Source organism: Pyrus communis, chromosome 16 (assembly GCF_041283825.1).
Source record: "Pyrus communis isolate YQ-2024b chromosome 16, ASM4128382v1, whole genome shotgun sequence".
Lineage (NCBI taxonomy): Eukaryota > Viridiplantae > Streptophyta > Magnoliopsida > Rosales > Rosaceae > Pyrus > Pyrus communis.
This window is the reverse complement of record NC_142580.1, coordinates 2,685,709-2,701,694: the sequence shown is the minus strand read 5'-3', so window position 1 is coordinate 2,701,694 and position 15,986 is coordinate 2,685,709. Positions and strand designations below refer to the sequence as shown.

The window sequence follows — 15,986 nt, the reverse complement described above, 5'->3', positions numbered from 1 at the left end:
AGTGCTTCCTGCAAAAAACACATATACGGTGCTTATTCCAAAAAGTACTTAAAAATATTTTCGGAAACCAACATCAATTTCATCAAACACAATTTCAATCATTTTAAAAGTATTTCAAAATGAGCCATATATAAGCCCATCCTCACACGTATCAAATAAGAAACTCAAATTGTAATTTTCCGAGGAAAAAAAAAACAAATAATATCTAACACATTCCTAAAACAACAAACCGAAATTTCTATTGAATGTGCAACCAAAAAATCCAACACCAACCGATTAAGAATGCTAATGTATTATACATCGGTGCATACTAAAAAAAAATCAACCACCAACGTTTCATATTACTATAGTCTTCACTACAAATCAAAAAACCAAAAAAAAATATACAATTTCCGAATCTTCGCCTACTATGTATACGCCCCCACGTAACGTACCAATACAGACCATCGTAGACCTTCCACAAAACCCCTTTATCCTAGGTCCTGAACACGTGTTATCTACCCAACAATTCGGGTAAATCTCCGTTTTGACCGCCGTAAAATCCCGTGCCTCAACGGGCCCATACAAAATAACACACTGTCGCAATTCATCCTCTTCCCCGATCACATGCTTGGAGTGGTACGGATTCGGTACAGAGCGCCTCCGTGATTCGTGAGGCACCGTCAGCTATCAGAGAACAATGACGAGTGACGGTACAGATCATAGGGGGCCCACAAGCTATCCAACGGACACGGCCGCTTGGAGTCCAATCTCAGCCACGGCTTCCCCTTCCCGCTCCAGTGCAGGAGGCTTACCGGGCCCGGGTGGAGGTCCCTACACAGCCCCTCCACGTTGTCACCGCCGAGGCCGTGCTGGTTCCACCTGTGCTCCACCCCCTCCACGTCACCCGCGAACACCAGTAGAAACGGCGGCAGCGAGCCCAGCTCGTAGATACGACACCGTTTCTGCACCCGCATCCAGTGCTCCAGCTTCTGCGTGTACTTGCCCTCCCTCCACTTCCACAGATCGATCACCATCACCCCGGTGTTGAAGTAGCACGCCCTCCGCCCCTTGAATTCCGCCGCGAACGCCGCGTTCGACCAGAATTTCGGGGTGAAGTAGTTGGTGAAATTGGCGTGGCAGTACTCCGGCGCCCCCAGCACGCGCCGCCCGAGGTCAATCCGCCACAGCTTCGCCACGTCGTCGACGACAATGAGGTCGGAGTCGAAGTAGATGATGCGGCGGACGCCCGAGGGGAGGAGATCGGCGAGGTAGATGCGCGCATAGTTGAGGGGCTGGTCGAGGGCGCGGCGGACGGAGTAGGAGATCTTGCCCCTGACGAGGCTGGAGTCGAAGTGGTAGACGTGGAATGTGAGGTAGGGGAAGGTGGAAGTGATGGCGTGGCGGAGGAGGTCGGAGGAGCGGCGGTTGCGGTGGGAGGCAGCGATGAAGTGGAAGACGATGTTTTCGGGGCAAGTGGCGTGCTGGAGGACGGAGAAGACGCCGGCAACGGAGCCCCGGAGGTAGGTAGCGTCCAATGTCATGGCGATGTGGATGATGGAGGGGTCGTAGTGGGAGTGCTGGTCCAGCGAGGACCATGCGGTGCGGGGGCATCCTCGTCCGTTGCGGAATGCAGGTGCTTCTCGGAACTTAGGAAGCTCGACGGCGGCGGAATTCACCAGGAATTGTACGGTCCCGGTCGCGAAGAGGGCGGCGAGGAGGAGGAGGAGGAGGAGGAGGAGGGGGAGAGGACCATGGCCCGGTGGCATGGTCTCGTTGCCGTGGGGAGTTTTGAACTTTTGACTGAAGAAATTGGGAGTGTAGGGTTTGCTTTACCTTTAGAATTGGAGGAGAGACAAGGGATGTTATGTTATGATGTGATGTGGTGGGGGTAATATGGGTATTTTGGTAGTGGAGTTGTGGGACCCGGGAATGGAGTGTGAGAGACATGATGCTATGCAGCTAGGGGAGAAATAGAATAAGAATGGAATGAGGAGAAGAGGGAGAGGCGAAGCCAGGCTGGAAAGACGCGTCCCTTTGTTTGTGTCGTCGACGTAGGACTCTGATTCTAAAGGGAGTGTGGGGACGACAGGCCATTTTGTGTTCAGGAGCATCTTCCAATCACATCTGTTTATCGTATATTATGCAATCAGAAATTATTATAAATTTTTTATTTAAAATTAAATATAAACAATACTTAACAAAAACTGATCGTATGATATACAATAAACGAATATAATTTAAGGATTCCTGAAATCCTCACAAAAATTATCCGGTGAAAATCCTCTCTCATCTTGTGGTGGTTATGGACTTGGTGGTTTCACCAGAGGCATTCTATGGATCCTACGAAAGGAGGAGTACGGCCCAAGTACTGTTATCGTTCAAATAAATTACGTGAAAACATGACCATCTAACTTAAAATTAATCGCAATAGTTTAAATGACCCATTATTATTTGAGGGACCATTTTACTTTTTTACACATCTACATTTCATCATCTCTAATATTTTGTTTTAATTTATTTAATTTAAAAGCTAAAAATAACAAAACAATTGGGTAAAAAGAGGGAAAATGTATATGATTATGATTTCCCCCATTAAAACTAGATAAATGTTAAGAAGATTCTCTTAAAAGTGTAACTCTTTATAAATTTTCTAACATCTCATCTATTTGGCACAATTCTTGTGTCAACGTTATAAAACATTGTATTAAAAAGATAAGACGACGGAGAATCTATAAAAAGTCCCACTTTGAAAAAATCTCTTTAGCATTTCTCTTTAAACTATTAGGCAAAACAAGGCTTTAATTCCCTTACATAGAATTCAGTATCAACAAATTATTTCCATTTATGAAAAGAACTTAAAGCTCGTTTCCAACTCTATATGTAGGAAGCACTTTGTGCATAAGCACTTATTATTAAAGTGCTTACAATAACTTAAGGCGAATTGTTTTTTTAATAAGCATATAACACGTGCTTATTATTAAAGTGTTTCTATAGCCTAGAAGCATTTTGATGTTTTATGTGCCACATACAATCAAAAGCATTTTTTATTGTTAAATTTAACCATTTCAAATGCAATCTAAACATACCCTTAAAATAATAAAAATTTTGTATCACATATTTATACTATTATTTGTATTATCAGTCTAATAAAAGACCCGTTTGAATTGGCGGACCCTTACTCGAAAATATACCAATAAAATTTTGGAAGAGATTGAATGAATGGATGAATGTGCATTAATCCAATCCCAAATTTTTGTGGTGATGGTAAAATGTTATTAAATGCTTCTGGAATTCGGACGAGCTACTCCGTCGTTGGCAATTAATTATTGGCGATGGATAGATATGAGTGAAGGTAATTGACTTAAAAAAATTAAAAAAAAAAAAAAAGCAAACAGTTGCTACAAATGCACAGGCTCCTTTTATGGGATCTTTTTTAAAAACTCGGGTATTCAAGTGATACTCCAAATGTCATAATATAGATAGAAAAAAATAATGTATTTTTCATTTTCACGCAATTATTCTATAATATGTAAAGTATCCGCTTGAATATTAGGCATTTTATAAAATTTATCCCTCTCGTACTGCTATCAACTCAACTGAATCTGAGATTGAATCGGTGCAACTTTATAATTTTTGACTTGAATGCATAAGAACATCTTCGATTCAAGATGCAAAATGCGTTGAAATTGACATTTTATATTTTGATTTGGCCGGAAAGCACTCATATGACTGGATGTAAAACATTCATGTTCGCCAAAAGATGTAAATAAAAATGCAAATTTGCATATTTTTTACATCTTTTAGAGGTGGGCTACGCCTGTCAAATAGAGAACAATAAGTGAAGTTCCAAAATTTCATATCTTTCATTGGAGTAGAACTAACATTTACACCTTCCGAAAATATAAAATAACATGTTAACATGGCTTTTACATCTCAAATTTGTTTTTCTCCATTAGAGATGCTCTAAGTACGTAAAATGGGTTGAATCAGCATGCTCATTTTCTCTTTTTGTATTTCTCCTCGTGTTTTAGGAAGTATTTTTATTTACCACCCTCAATAATAATCATCATCACACTTATTATTATTATATGAGTTTAAATTTCGAAATATATATAATGAATAGACACAAATCTTTAAATATTGTATCTAAAATATGCCGATGAATTATATATATTGATATACAGCTGGTGATCGATGAGGGACCTTGCTAGTCACAAGTTTTGCTTTTGCTGCTCCACTTGCTAGAACATCTATCATACCAACTTAGCCAGTGTGCATTATTATTCATCGGTTTTGTTTCTACGGAAGTTAACGTGTACTTGTGTTTGTATGTGCCAATTATTCAATTTTCAGACAAATACTTGGGAAATTTTTTCGAGTGTTTGTAAATTTACTAATTTTACCATCTTTGTATCGTCACGTGTCATTGTTTTTCTTTTTGGTTAATTAAATTGAAAATACATTTTAACCAAAATGGTGTCCTATAGGAATGACAACGGTTCGGTTTGAGTCAGAAATGCTCTATCCATTTTCATAATCATGAAAATTAACTACATTCATAACCGCAAATTAACCATCAGGAATTATCCATAACCATATCCACTGGGTAACAAATTTCTCATCGATTAACGGTTATATTTATCTTAGTTAAAAACAAAAAATTATATTCATCCAATTGACGCACAATAGTTTAGTAGATACTAATTTTATCATTACAAAACCACGTCTAATAATACGAAACATAACAATGAATGAATTTTGTAAAGTATAAAATAAGAGTATGATGTTGGCTGTTGATATCTCTCATAAGCATGATGTTTGGTGTGTAATGAATATAGGGTTTGATGCATATATAGTATAAGGTTTGGTGAATACTATTATATTATATACTAAATATATTATGGGGTGAATAAAGAATATCGTAATAATAGTATAGGCGCACTCAAATAAATAAATAATATATATATATATATATATATCTATGCTATTATTAGGAGAATCATCCTTATCAACTTTTTGCCATATTTTTTTTCTAATTTTGCCTTCACTTTTGGTACATAATATTTCCATAACAAGGGTAAAATAGTAATTTTGTATATTTTACCCCTTTTTCTCTATGTTGCCCTCACTTTTGATACACAATACTTATATAAGGAGGGCAAAATAGTAATTTTGCATCTTTTGAGAAAAGACAATCGTATCCCTATTTTTCTTATTTTACCCTCACTTTTGATACACAATATTTATATAAGGAGGATAAAACAGTAATTATGTAATATTAAGATAAAATATGCATTTATTAAGAGAAATTATCCCACCATCTTTTTTTCATACTCTTTTTAAATTTTTAAAAACTAAAAAAAACAAAAAACAAAATGAAATTGTTCACACGCACAAGGTGTGTGCTCATTGGCTAGTATATATTATATTATATATAAATTATATATTTATTTGGTTCAGATTCGAGGACAGATACGGATAGGAGATTCCTATACCCATATCCAAAACCATAACAGAATAAAGTTCATGATTTTTCCCCATATCCATAATATACTTGAATTTTCATACCTTAATCCGCTTCATTCGGACGGTTATTGGGTTTAATGATTTGAATTGTCATTTCTAGTGTCTTGGAAGAACTCTTCACTTTAGTCATTGAAATTTGAAATTGATATAATTGATTTGTGAGTTTGTCAAGGTTCTATCCGGTTGGGGCCTAGCGCTTAGGCGGCTAGACGGCTAGACGGAGTCTAGGCGGGCGCCTAGGCTGACTAGACAGATTTAAGTAAATCTATTATATTTTTTGTAAATAAGTGTCTACTTATACTTAAAATATATATAATTTCATCATAAACTACAAAATAGAATGACATATATATTATATATATATTATATTAATATAATATATATTTATTTGGTTCAGATTCGAGGACGGATACGGATAGGAGATTCCTATACCCATATCCAAAATCATAACCGAATAAAGTTAATGATTTTTCCCTATATCCAAGATATACCCGAATTTTCATACCCAAATCCGCTTCATTTAGACGGTTATCGGGTTTAATGGTTTGAATTGTCATCCCTAGTGTCTTGGAAGAACTCTTCGCTTTAGTTCTTGAAATTTGAAACTGATAGAATTGATTTGTGAGTTTGAAGTTTTTATCGGGTTGGGGTCTAGCGCCTAGGCGGCTAGACAGCTAAACAAAGTCTAGGCGGGCGCCTAGGTTGACTAGATGAATTTAAGTAAATATCTTATATTCCTGTAAATAAGTGTCTACTTATACTTAAAATATATATAATTTCATCATAAACTATAAAATAAAATGATTTATATATTATGAAGTATTTGAACATAATGAAAATATGGGGAACAATGATATAATGTGTGTTTATTTAAATATGCAATAAGTCTCTTACAATTTATTGAAAAAATAAAATGCAAAATGAAAGTGATATATTTTCTATTTGAGTGAGCCATGACCTAGGTGGGTCTGGGCATACTAGGTGGGCTAGGTGGGTCTCTAGACGGGCTAGGCAGGTCTATAGACGGTCTAGGTGGGTGCCTCAATAGCTATATGCGTCATTTCTTAATTTTCAAACTCCTAAACATTAATCGGGACGGTGGCCAGCCTTCTAACGCTTAGGTGGTGCTAGGCGGAGATTTTTAGAATAGTAAAGGTTTATCCACCATAAATTATTTTGATCATTATGTGAAAAACCTGTTAAGCAAGGATCAAAATGCCAAAAATGCCCTAATTGGACCAAAATAATTTGACAAAATTTGAGAGTTTTTTTGTTGTTGTCATTTAGGTATTATTTAACGTATATTTTTTGCATAATGATCAAACTGTTGACGGTGAACAAACTCAGAGATCATTTTATCCAATGTTCTAAAAATAGGCTTAGGCGCTGGACAGTCGGTTGCTACCACGACTTGCTTTTAATCGGTAACAAAATCGGAAGTATGTTAGGCGGTCGCCTAAAGAGAATTAGGTGGGACTAGGCGAGGCTGAACAAGATCTAGGTGGGCGTATGTGGAGAACGCCGGAATCCCGAAAAAAAGAAAAAGAAAAAAAAGGGTTTTCAGCGGCTGTGTTTCTATTCGCCGTTCGCGCGAGGAAGAAGACTGTTCCTGTTTCACCCACGTTTTCCTCCCTTTTACGGTTATACCTCTTTAAATGGTCCCACCACTTATCTTTACCTTCTTTTATTTATTAACCCCTAATCGTCGATTCTAACTTCTTTTTTTCAAAACCAAATAATCTTTTGACTCTTTTTTTTTTATTCCTTTTTAGGTAGTATTTTATGATTAATTTTTTAGACCACACCATAAAATTATGTAACCTACACATATATTTTTGGAAAAAAATATCATATAGTAAATTGAATTAAATTATATATATAAAATAAATTTACTTAAATCCGTCTAGATCCTCGCCTATATTCTCCCTATGCGCCTAAACGTTAGGCCCCAACTCGTCGCCTGACTAACGCTTAACGTTTTTAAGAACCTTATTTTTATTGATTTTAAATCATAGAGACAATTTTGACTAAAACCAACAGAAAATGATAGTGATTTGCTACCCACCTACTAGTGGCTGGCACATGTTGTTTTTATAAACAACATAGTATGTGTTAGAGAAAATTTTAATTGTGACGGGAACACAAGTGATACACTACGTGTTTTAATTGAAGTGGTGAGAAATTTTATTTTTTAAATTATTAAATTTTTAGCACACATATCCAACCATTTGTATAATAACATGTGATGTACCATTCTGTATATTGATCACACTAAAAAATCTCTTTATGTGTTGGAGTATAGTTGTAAAGTTACGAGGTCCTAATCGGTTGATTTTTGATTGGTCAAGACTTCCCATGAAAATTATAGTCCATTATTGTTCCGTACATCAATGTCATGTTCCCATGAGTTTATGAAATCTACAATTATTTGACAAAGGAGCATAAAATTTCTAAAAAATTATTCTCCACTGATCCAAGGCTTCCATTGTTCATGTGGGTTTAATCAATGTCGTGTTCATGCATAATGTCCAACGTCTTAATCCAACCTACGTATAAGGCGCTCCTATCACAAAGTTTAACATTATGTAAAATATAAGTTCCCGAAGATTACTCTCACAATAATTAGCATGTCACGTCATATGATTAACTTCCAAATCGCTTGTGTCACAAAATTTAGTTTTTGTCGGATTTGTCAATGAATTAATCAATCTCAATAACAAATACCGAATGTTAACAAGTCGGAACGAGAAAAGTAACAAGCATGTCAATTTTAACAAATTAATGTCAACGGCGACGTGATTTAACATGTTAATGTTAAACGTTGCAATGCATTAGACCAATCAAACCCCCATAATTAAACCAATAATCTTATATTTCAAAAGAAAAAAAAAATCATATGAAACCACAACCAAGACGATTATTTTTTTTTTTTTTGAATAAACTCGTTACATTGGTGCATGAGGACTAACATAAATATTGATTGAGATCATCTTAGAATCTCAAAACTCCGAAGTAGAAAAACTCAGCAATCAAGACCATTCAATTTAAATTATGTGGTCCTATTAATCACATCACGCTAACCCACCTTACTCACAAAACTATGCCCTCATCTCTCTCTCTCTCTCTCTCTTAACTTTCTGGTGTCACAGGGCGCTCCTACCGGATAGATTGCGGTAGCCACTCAGTTTCCATCGACTCATTCAACACCACGTGGCTCTCCGAAGGCTTATTCACCGGCGGCGCTATCTTCCCCGTCTCCGATCCCCTCCGATTCCGCCAAACCCACGAGAAGACCCTCCGCTACTTTCCCCTCTCCTCCAGCGAAAAAACTGCTACGGCATCCTCAATTTGTCCCCCGGCCGACACTTCATCCGCACCTTCACCGTGTACGACAACTACGACGGCGAATCCCACTCCCCCTCATCGACGTCTCAGTCGAGGGCACCGTCATCTTTTCCTGAAGCTCCCCTTGGCCCGACGACCTCGCCCGAACCGGCGCATACTCGGATTTATTCGCTTTCGTCGCCGACTCCAACGCCGATGTCTGCTTCCACAGCATTGCCAATGGCGCTCCCGTAATCGGATCTCTCATGCTCGTTCGGGTAGACGAGACCTCATACGACGGGGTTTCCATCGGCCAAAACTACATCCTCGTAAACTACGGGCGGTTCTCCTGCGGCGCCGATCCGTTTGGCCCCGGCTTCACCAACGACACCGACCTATTCGGTCTACCGGCGCCGAATCCTCAGTCCGATCCGTTATCACGATAAATTCGATTTCCGACGTCGATCAAGCCCCGAACTATTTCCCGGCAAACTGTACCAATCGGCGGCGGTTGTCGAGGGGGAAGGAGTCATAGTGTACGAATTACCGGTGGACGTGGAGCTGGACTACTTCCCGTGGCTACATTTCGCGGAAATCGATCCGGGAGTGACAGAGGCGGGGCAGAGAGTGTTCGACGTTTTAATCAACGGTGAATGTCACTCGGATTGATATATACGAGGGGGTGGGGAGCTTCGCGGCGTACTCGTGGAGTTATAGAGTGAAGAACTTGATCAGTACGGTGTTGACGGTGGAGCTTCAGAGTGTGGCCGGCACGGCGTTGATTTGTGGGCTAGAGAACTACGCTCTCGTTCCCGCCAATAAATTATCATAGCCAGAGGCCCAGCCCAGAGCCAAAAAAAGAAAATAATAATAATAATAATAATAATGAAAATCTGCTTATTTAAATAAATTCGTTATATCTGTGAATTTGGAGAAATATAATCCTTTCCCACACATTAACTTGTCTTTACCTAACGTATATTTGGTTAAAATATCCAAAATAAAAATAAAAATTCACAGTACTACTGCTAAGTGGTTTGAAAAATTAACAGTTAGATTTTACATAAAATTCATACCACTAGACCGTATGTACCATTATAACTAGACCGGCATAAAAGAACATATAATTTAAACTCGCATCTTGTTTGATGTCTGTAATCGAAATGTTAATTCGCTATATTCAAATACTAGATTCTCCATATGTAGTTGATGATAGAAACATAAAAATTTTGATTATTGATTTTGAGTGGATCTCTATTTCTTATTTCTATTCCTAAAAACTTAAAATGCTTAATATACATTGAAATCACTCTCGAGTTCAATTTTATTTCCTCCGTTCTCATTCTTAGTTATTAATCACGTGATAAAAGCGACAGATGTTGTTTAATTCTCTTGGAAATCAAGAACACTAAACATAAAAAGAGTAAGTGGGTGACAATGACATAACCAATTGGTGTCTGTATTTTGTACAATATAATTATTTCCTATAGAAAACAAGAAATCATAAACGTGAGCATGTCACGGGTGCGCAGAATTGAACACAGGCCAACAGTACAAGGCCAACAACCAACCAGAGGAGAAAATTTTCGATATAATAAAAACCAGAGTAGTACATTACGTATTTTTATATAAAATGTGAATTTTTTTATTTTTTAAGTTAATAACTTTTTAACACAAATATCCCACTATTTGTATAGTGACATATAGTGTACTATTCTGTGTTTCAAATCTCACATTCCTAAAAACAAATCGTAAATACAATTCTTTAGATCGCCATGTGCACATGTGTTCACCTTTTTAAAAAAGGAAAAAAAGAAGAAGATAACTTTAACGAAAAATCATATTTTTACATTAAAAAATCAATCATAGTACTATTTACTTTACCCTTTATTTTGTTATTATTATTAAAATTTAAAGTTTTAAAGACTTTTTCATTAGTTTTTCTATAAAAAATAAATCAATCCTAATTATTTAGGTTGATTCAAAAAATTAATCCTAATTATTTAGGTTAATTCCGTTATTTACCAACCTACCCACTCAACTTACTAGTCCAAATATGGGACTAGAATTCTCTTATCTTCTCTTTTTATATCCTTCAATTCTCTCTTTTTATATTCTCTATTTTATTTTTTATTTTTTTATAAAATATAAATATAATATGTTAACGTGGCGTGACTTTCAAATAAGAAAGGAGAAAATGGGTGAAAAAAGAAAAAGAAAAGAGGGAGATAATCCTACTTTCCAAATCTGACCTCCATTTTACTTTCCCTCCCGGTAATCTGGCCACCATGTCCTAACACTACTTTCCCACTCCCTTCCTACCCCCCCAAAAAAAAGGAAGAAAAAGAAATGACTGCCGTCGTCTTTCTTTTCCTCTCCCTCTCTCTCTTCTCCTTCTGCTCCACATCCGCCGCGTCTCCACCGCCTTATCCCTACGGTAGCAACCTCTACACTCCACATATTATACTGACCAACCGCTTTAACTAACTTTCTAACTGTCATTGACTCTGCTTCTTCTTTCTGTCACAGGTGGAGTCGCCTACCACATAGACTCCGGCAGCCCCACCGACCAAACCGACCCATTCAACACCACCTGGCTCTCCGACCGCTTCTTCACCGGCGGCGCAACCTCCGTCGTCTCCGAGCCTCTCCAATTCCACCACCCACAAGAGAAGACCCTGCGCTACTTCCCTCTATCGTCCGGCAAAAAGAACTGCTACATAATCCCCAATTTGCCCTCCGGCCGCTACTACATCCGCACCTTCACTGTCTATGACAACTACGACGGCAAGTCCCACTCCCCCTCCTTCGACGTCTCCGTCGAGGGCACTGTTGTCTTTTCCTGGCGCTCCCCGTGGTCCGAGGACCTCGCCCGCAACGGCGCCTACTCGGATCTCTTCGCATTCGTCGCCGACTCTGAGGCGGATATCTGCTTCTACAGCATTGCCACCGACCCTCCCGTCATCGGATCTCTTCAGCTCATCCGGGTCGACCCGGACTCCTACGACGCCGGTTCCATTGGAAAAAACTACATTATCGTCAACTACGGCCGGTTAACCTGCGGCTCTGATCAGTTTGGCCCCGGATTCAGCAACGACACCGACCTCTTCGGCCGCTCATGGCAAAACGACAAGGATTTCCGATTCACTGACGCCGTCTCCGAATCCGCCGTCCGATATGTCTCCACTAGAAACACCATTGCCAACACAGACCAGAGCCCCAACTATTTTCCGATGAAATTGTACCAATCGGCGACAGTCGTCGACGGCAAAGCCCTGGAATACGAATTGCCGGTGGACGCGAAGCTCGATTACTTGTTGTGGTTCCATTTCGCGGAGATCGATTCGAGTGTGAAGAAGGCGGGGCAGAGAGTGTTCGACATTCTCATCAATGGCAAGAATGTGAATCGAATTGACATATTCAAAGAGGTGGGGAGCTTCGCGGCGTATTCATGGCATTACACAGTGAAGAACTTGAGCAGTAGTGTCCTGAATGTGAAGCTTCAGAGTGTCGCGGGCGCGACATTGATCAGCGGGCTCGAAAACTACGCTCTGGTTCCTGCTGATGTTGCCACTGTTCCAGAACAAGGTATTAGTTAATGACAATTAAGTTATTTGAGGATGATGATAGTTGAATTGTGATTGATATGACTAACTTGGGAGCTTATCCTTTGTAGTGGTTGCTATGAGAGCATTGAAGGAATCGCTTCGTGTTCCCGATAGGATGGGGTGGAATGGTGATCCATGTGCTCCGTCCAATTGGGATGCTTGGGAGGGAGTTTCGTGCCAGCACGATAAGAATGGAACTGTTCTTATCATATCTGGAATGTAAGAGTTTTATTTTCTTGATCAAAAGCATTGAAGTTGATTAAAATCGATATGTGAAGTTGCAAAATCTACCTGCATTATCCATTCAATTAAGTGTATTGTGCATTTCAGTGATCTTGGAAGCCAAGGATTGAAAGGGTTTATCAGTGACCAGATTAGTCTCTTGTCGAACTTGGTAAGCCTGTAAGTATCACCTGCAAAGACTAATTTTTGGTGATTCAACTTGTTTAGAGTAGAAGTTTATACTATCTTGTCTTTTGATACAATACTACAGGAACTTAAGCTCCAATTCTTTGGAGGGCGTATTACCATCTGGGCTAGGCCAAAAAAGTCTCAAAAGGCTGTAAGTCCCCCACTCATTTCCGACAATGTCAGTAGAATGCTTTTGATCTTTGTTGTGATTGATTTTTTCTGTTTATGTTCTTGTGTAATCGAAAAAAGTTCTGTACGCACTTGACTGACCATCTAACTGAAATTTTCAATTGTTTTTTACGCTCTGGTGTGACTCAGAACTGTTTCATTGTTAGTATGCATGATTTTTCTTCAAATCGACTTCATATTTGTTAACTAGAAATGTACCTCACCGTTAATGTCAGCAGTCGACTTCAAATTGACTTAAAAAGTTTCACTATACAAATTATGTGGTAATTGGGCATGTCTTTCTCTTTTGCTGCACTTTGTGAAACCAGGCTGTCATATGGTTTGAACTTTGAAATATTGGCCTGAAGTTTGAGAATTTTTCTCTTCCCCCGTTTTCTCTGTCTTGATCAAAATGACATTATCTAAATAACAGATTTAACAGTTAAAGTTATGATGCTCGTTTTTGTTGTCATAACAGCTCCAATGTGTTTGTTTTATTATCATCACTTCTATTGATTTATTTTCTGGAAAATTATCCTCCTTTTGCTTGTCCATCCAAAACCATTGTAGTTAAGTATGCTAAGTGATGGATTTACCTTCATATGTTGACATTGCCTGATATTTTATTTTTACTTTCTGGTTCTTACTTGCTTCCTGCGAGTATTTATGTTGTTAAATTGGAATTTGTAGGGATTTGTCGAACAATGAATTTACTGGGCCTATACCACAGAGTTTAACTACTTCGAATCTCCAGCTTTTGTAAGTGTTCAGCTTGTGCATTTGTTTCCATCGTTTGGTTATGGAGCTCTTTGCATTGTGTCTTAAGTAAACTAACACTATCAACCATATATAGAGGAGGCCAACTGAAGAACAAAGTAAAAGAAACAATGTCTTGATTTCCAATATCCTTTCCATTTGTTGATTGCTTTCCTTTTAATACGCATTCTACGTTCCCAGGCTATTGAATAATAACTTATTGGAAGGCAAAGTTCCAGAGGAGCTCTATTCTATTGGCGTCCACGGGGGAGCCATTGAGTATGTCACGATATAATTCGATATTCTCACTTATATATATATATATATATATATTATTTCACATTTCGATGAAGCTACACATTTCTAATACTAACTAGTACTACGGTCTAGGTGTTAACATTAATGTTCAGTGACCTATTAATGATTATTACATGTGTTGCAGTTGCTAAACTAATAAGCTACTATGTTTCTTCGACAGTCTTTATGGCAACAAAGGTTTGTGTGGCGTACCATCTTTACCTGATTGTCCTCTGTTTTGGGAAAATGGCGGCTTATCTAAGAAGGGTAAAATTGCGATAGCCGTATCTTGTGTTCTTGTTTTCTGCCTGGTCGTGTTGGCGTTATACATATTCTGCATCCGAAGGCGTAGGAATGATTATGACTTCAGCCTACCTCAAGACTTAATGGGTAAGTATGAAAGAATTTCAGATTGTCATTGTATGTCTTATATTTTGTTGTTGATATTTCATGCTCATGCTTTTTTGCATCTCACCAAAGTAGCAACTTAATTGCAATTCACATAGTGGTGTTGTGTTTGTTGCAATCTTCTACAATCGTGTTTGGCCGTTTTAGTGAACTTGAACTTTTTAAAACTGTTTTACCCGAAATTCTTTTAATGTGCGATGTTATCCCGTAACTCCCAACTCTTTCAAATTAAGGCAGTCATTTGAAACATATAGGTATTTTTGTAAATGGACACAATAGGCAATAGCGGTAGAACAAACTTCGCACTTGCATATCTAGGCATCGTTGTCTTGTCGAATCAGATAGTATGTTACGCATTCATTTTTTCCGTTTCTCCTGACGGGTTTTCCCTTCTTTCCTTCCCCTTCTTCCAGCACTTTCTGCTAAGAGAAACAGGTATCAGAGACAGAAGTCCCTGATGCTTCTTGAAATGGAGAGCCAACATGCCAAGGCATCAACACCATTGACTCTCCAGTAACAGCGACGCAGAGTTTTCTCTAAAGCGGAAAGTAGCAGTGTTAACATTTCACTCGCCAAGAAGAAGATATACGATGGGGAAGTTACGTCATTGCGTTCGTACAAATTTCTCAATTATGACACCCCTCCGCTTCACGAATTGGCTTCATGGTTTTTGCATACGTTCGAGCAGTTTTTCCGGCACGAGGTCCTCCCGAAGCCAGTGCTACTACAACAACATATCGGAATTTTTTACTACAAAAAAAGTGCATAAGGCCCAAGCCATTATACCCTTAAGTTTACGAGTTTATTGTTGGATATATTGATGTAAATGTATATTTGCGTCCTTGAGTCCATGGAATTGGATATATTTTTCAGTGTCCGATAACACAGGCCGGTTATCGGTACATCAAATGTCATAATATAATCGGTTAGAAATTAATTTTTCAAAATGTTTTCAAACAATTGTATTATTATACTTAATATATCAGGTCGTATTCGCGGCGCGAGAATGGAACCACACATTTCGAAACTGGTCTCTCTTCCAATTCTTTTCCCTACATTGTATATATCACTGATTTCACTTCCCAAAGTGCAAGATTAGCTACCACTTCGACAATCATGCAAAAGTCATCATTAATTAGTACTAATTAATCACAAAATCAAGCAGATGATAAGCACGTTTCTAATCAGTGAAACCCGGCCGCTGTGAAACAAGGACCATATTTTTCTTTTGTCAATTCAATCAATTTTTTTTTTGGAACTTTAACTAAAAGCTTCAAGTACTGTTCACGTTAACGAAAAATTACATTTTTACACTAAAAAGTTAATCCGGATACTATTCACTTTACCCTTTATTTTATCCTTATCGTTAAAACTCAAAGTTTTCAAACCGTTTTAATTAGTTTTCATTTTTTTTCTTCCAGATTAACAGCGTTCGAACAAGGGAATCTCTCACCATTTCACACGTGACTTGTGACAAATTTTCAAATAATTAAAGTAATTAAGTTA

General features: G+C 38.2%; 2 protein-coding genes and 1 pseudogene across 2 annotated transcripts; 2 read left to right on the top strand and 1 right to left on the bottom strand.

Moving 5' to 3' along the window:
* Window positions 1–217: 217 nt before the first annotated feature.
* Window positions 218–1,842, bottom strand: LOC137731492 (putative galacturonosyltransferase-like 3). Its single transcript, XM_068470612.2, has one exon. The coding sequence runs from the start codon at window positions 1,746–1,748 to the stop codon at window positions 663–665; it is 1,086 nt and encodes a 361-aa protein (XP_068326713.1). The 5' UTR covers window positions 1,749–1,842; the 3' UTR covers window positions 218–662.
* Window positions 1,843–8,641: 6,799 nt separating this feature from the next.
* Window positions 8,642–9,786, top strand: LOC137731292 (receptor-like protein 4; annotated as a pseudogene).
* A 1,226-nt stretch (window positions 9,787–11,012) lies between these two features.
* Window positions 11,013–15,507, top strand: LOC137731669 (receptor-like protein 4). The gene is made up of 9 exons (XM_068470851.2): window positions 11,013–11,269; window positions 11,362–12,420; window positions 12,509–12,659; window positions 12,771–12,842; window positions 12,934–13,002; window positions 13,710–13,778; window positions 13,977–14,054; window positions 14,254–14,462; window positions 14,894–15,507. The coding sequence occupies exons 1-9, from the start codon at window positions 11,182–11,184 to the stop codon at window positions 14,995–14,997; spliced, it is 1,899 nt and encodes a 632-aa protein (XP_068326952.1). The 5' UTR covers window positions 11,013–11,181; the 3' UTR covers window positions 14,998–15,507.
* Window positions 15,508–15,986: the final 479 nt, after the last annotated feature.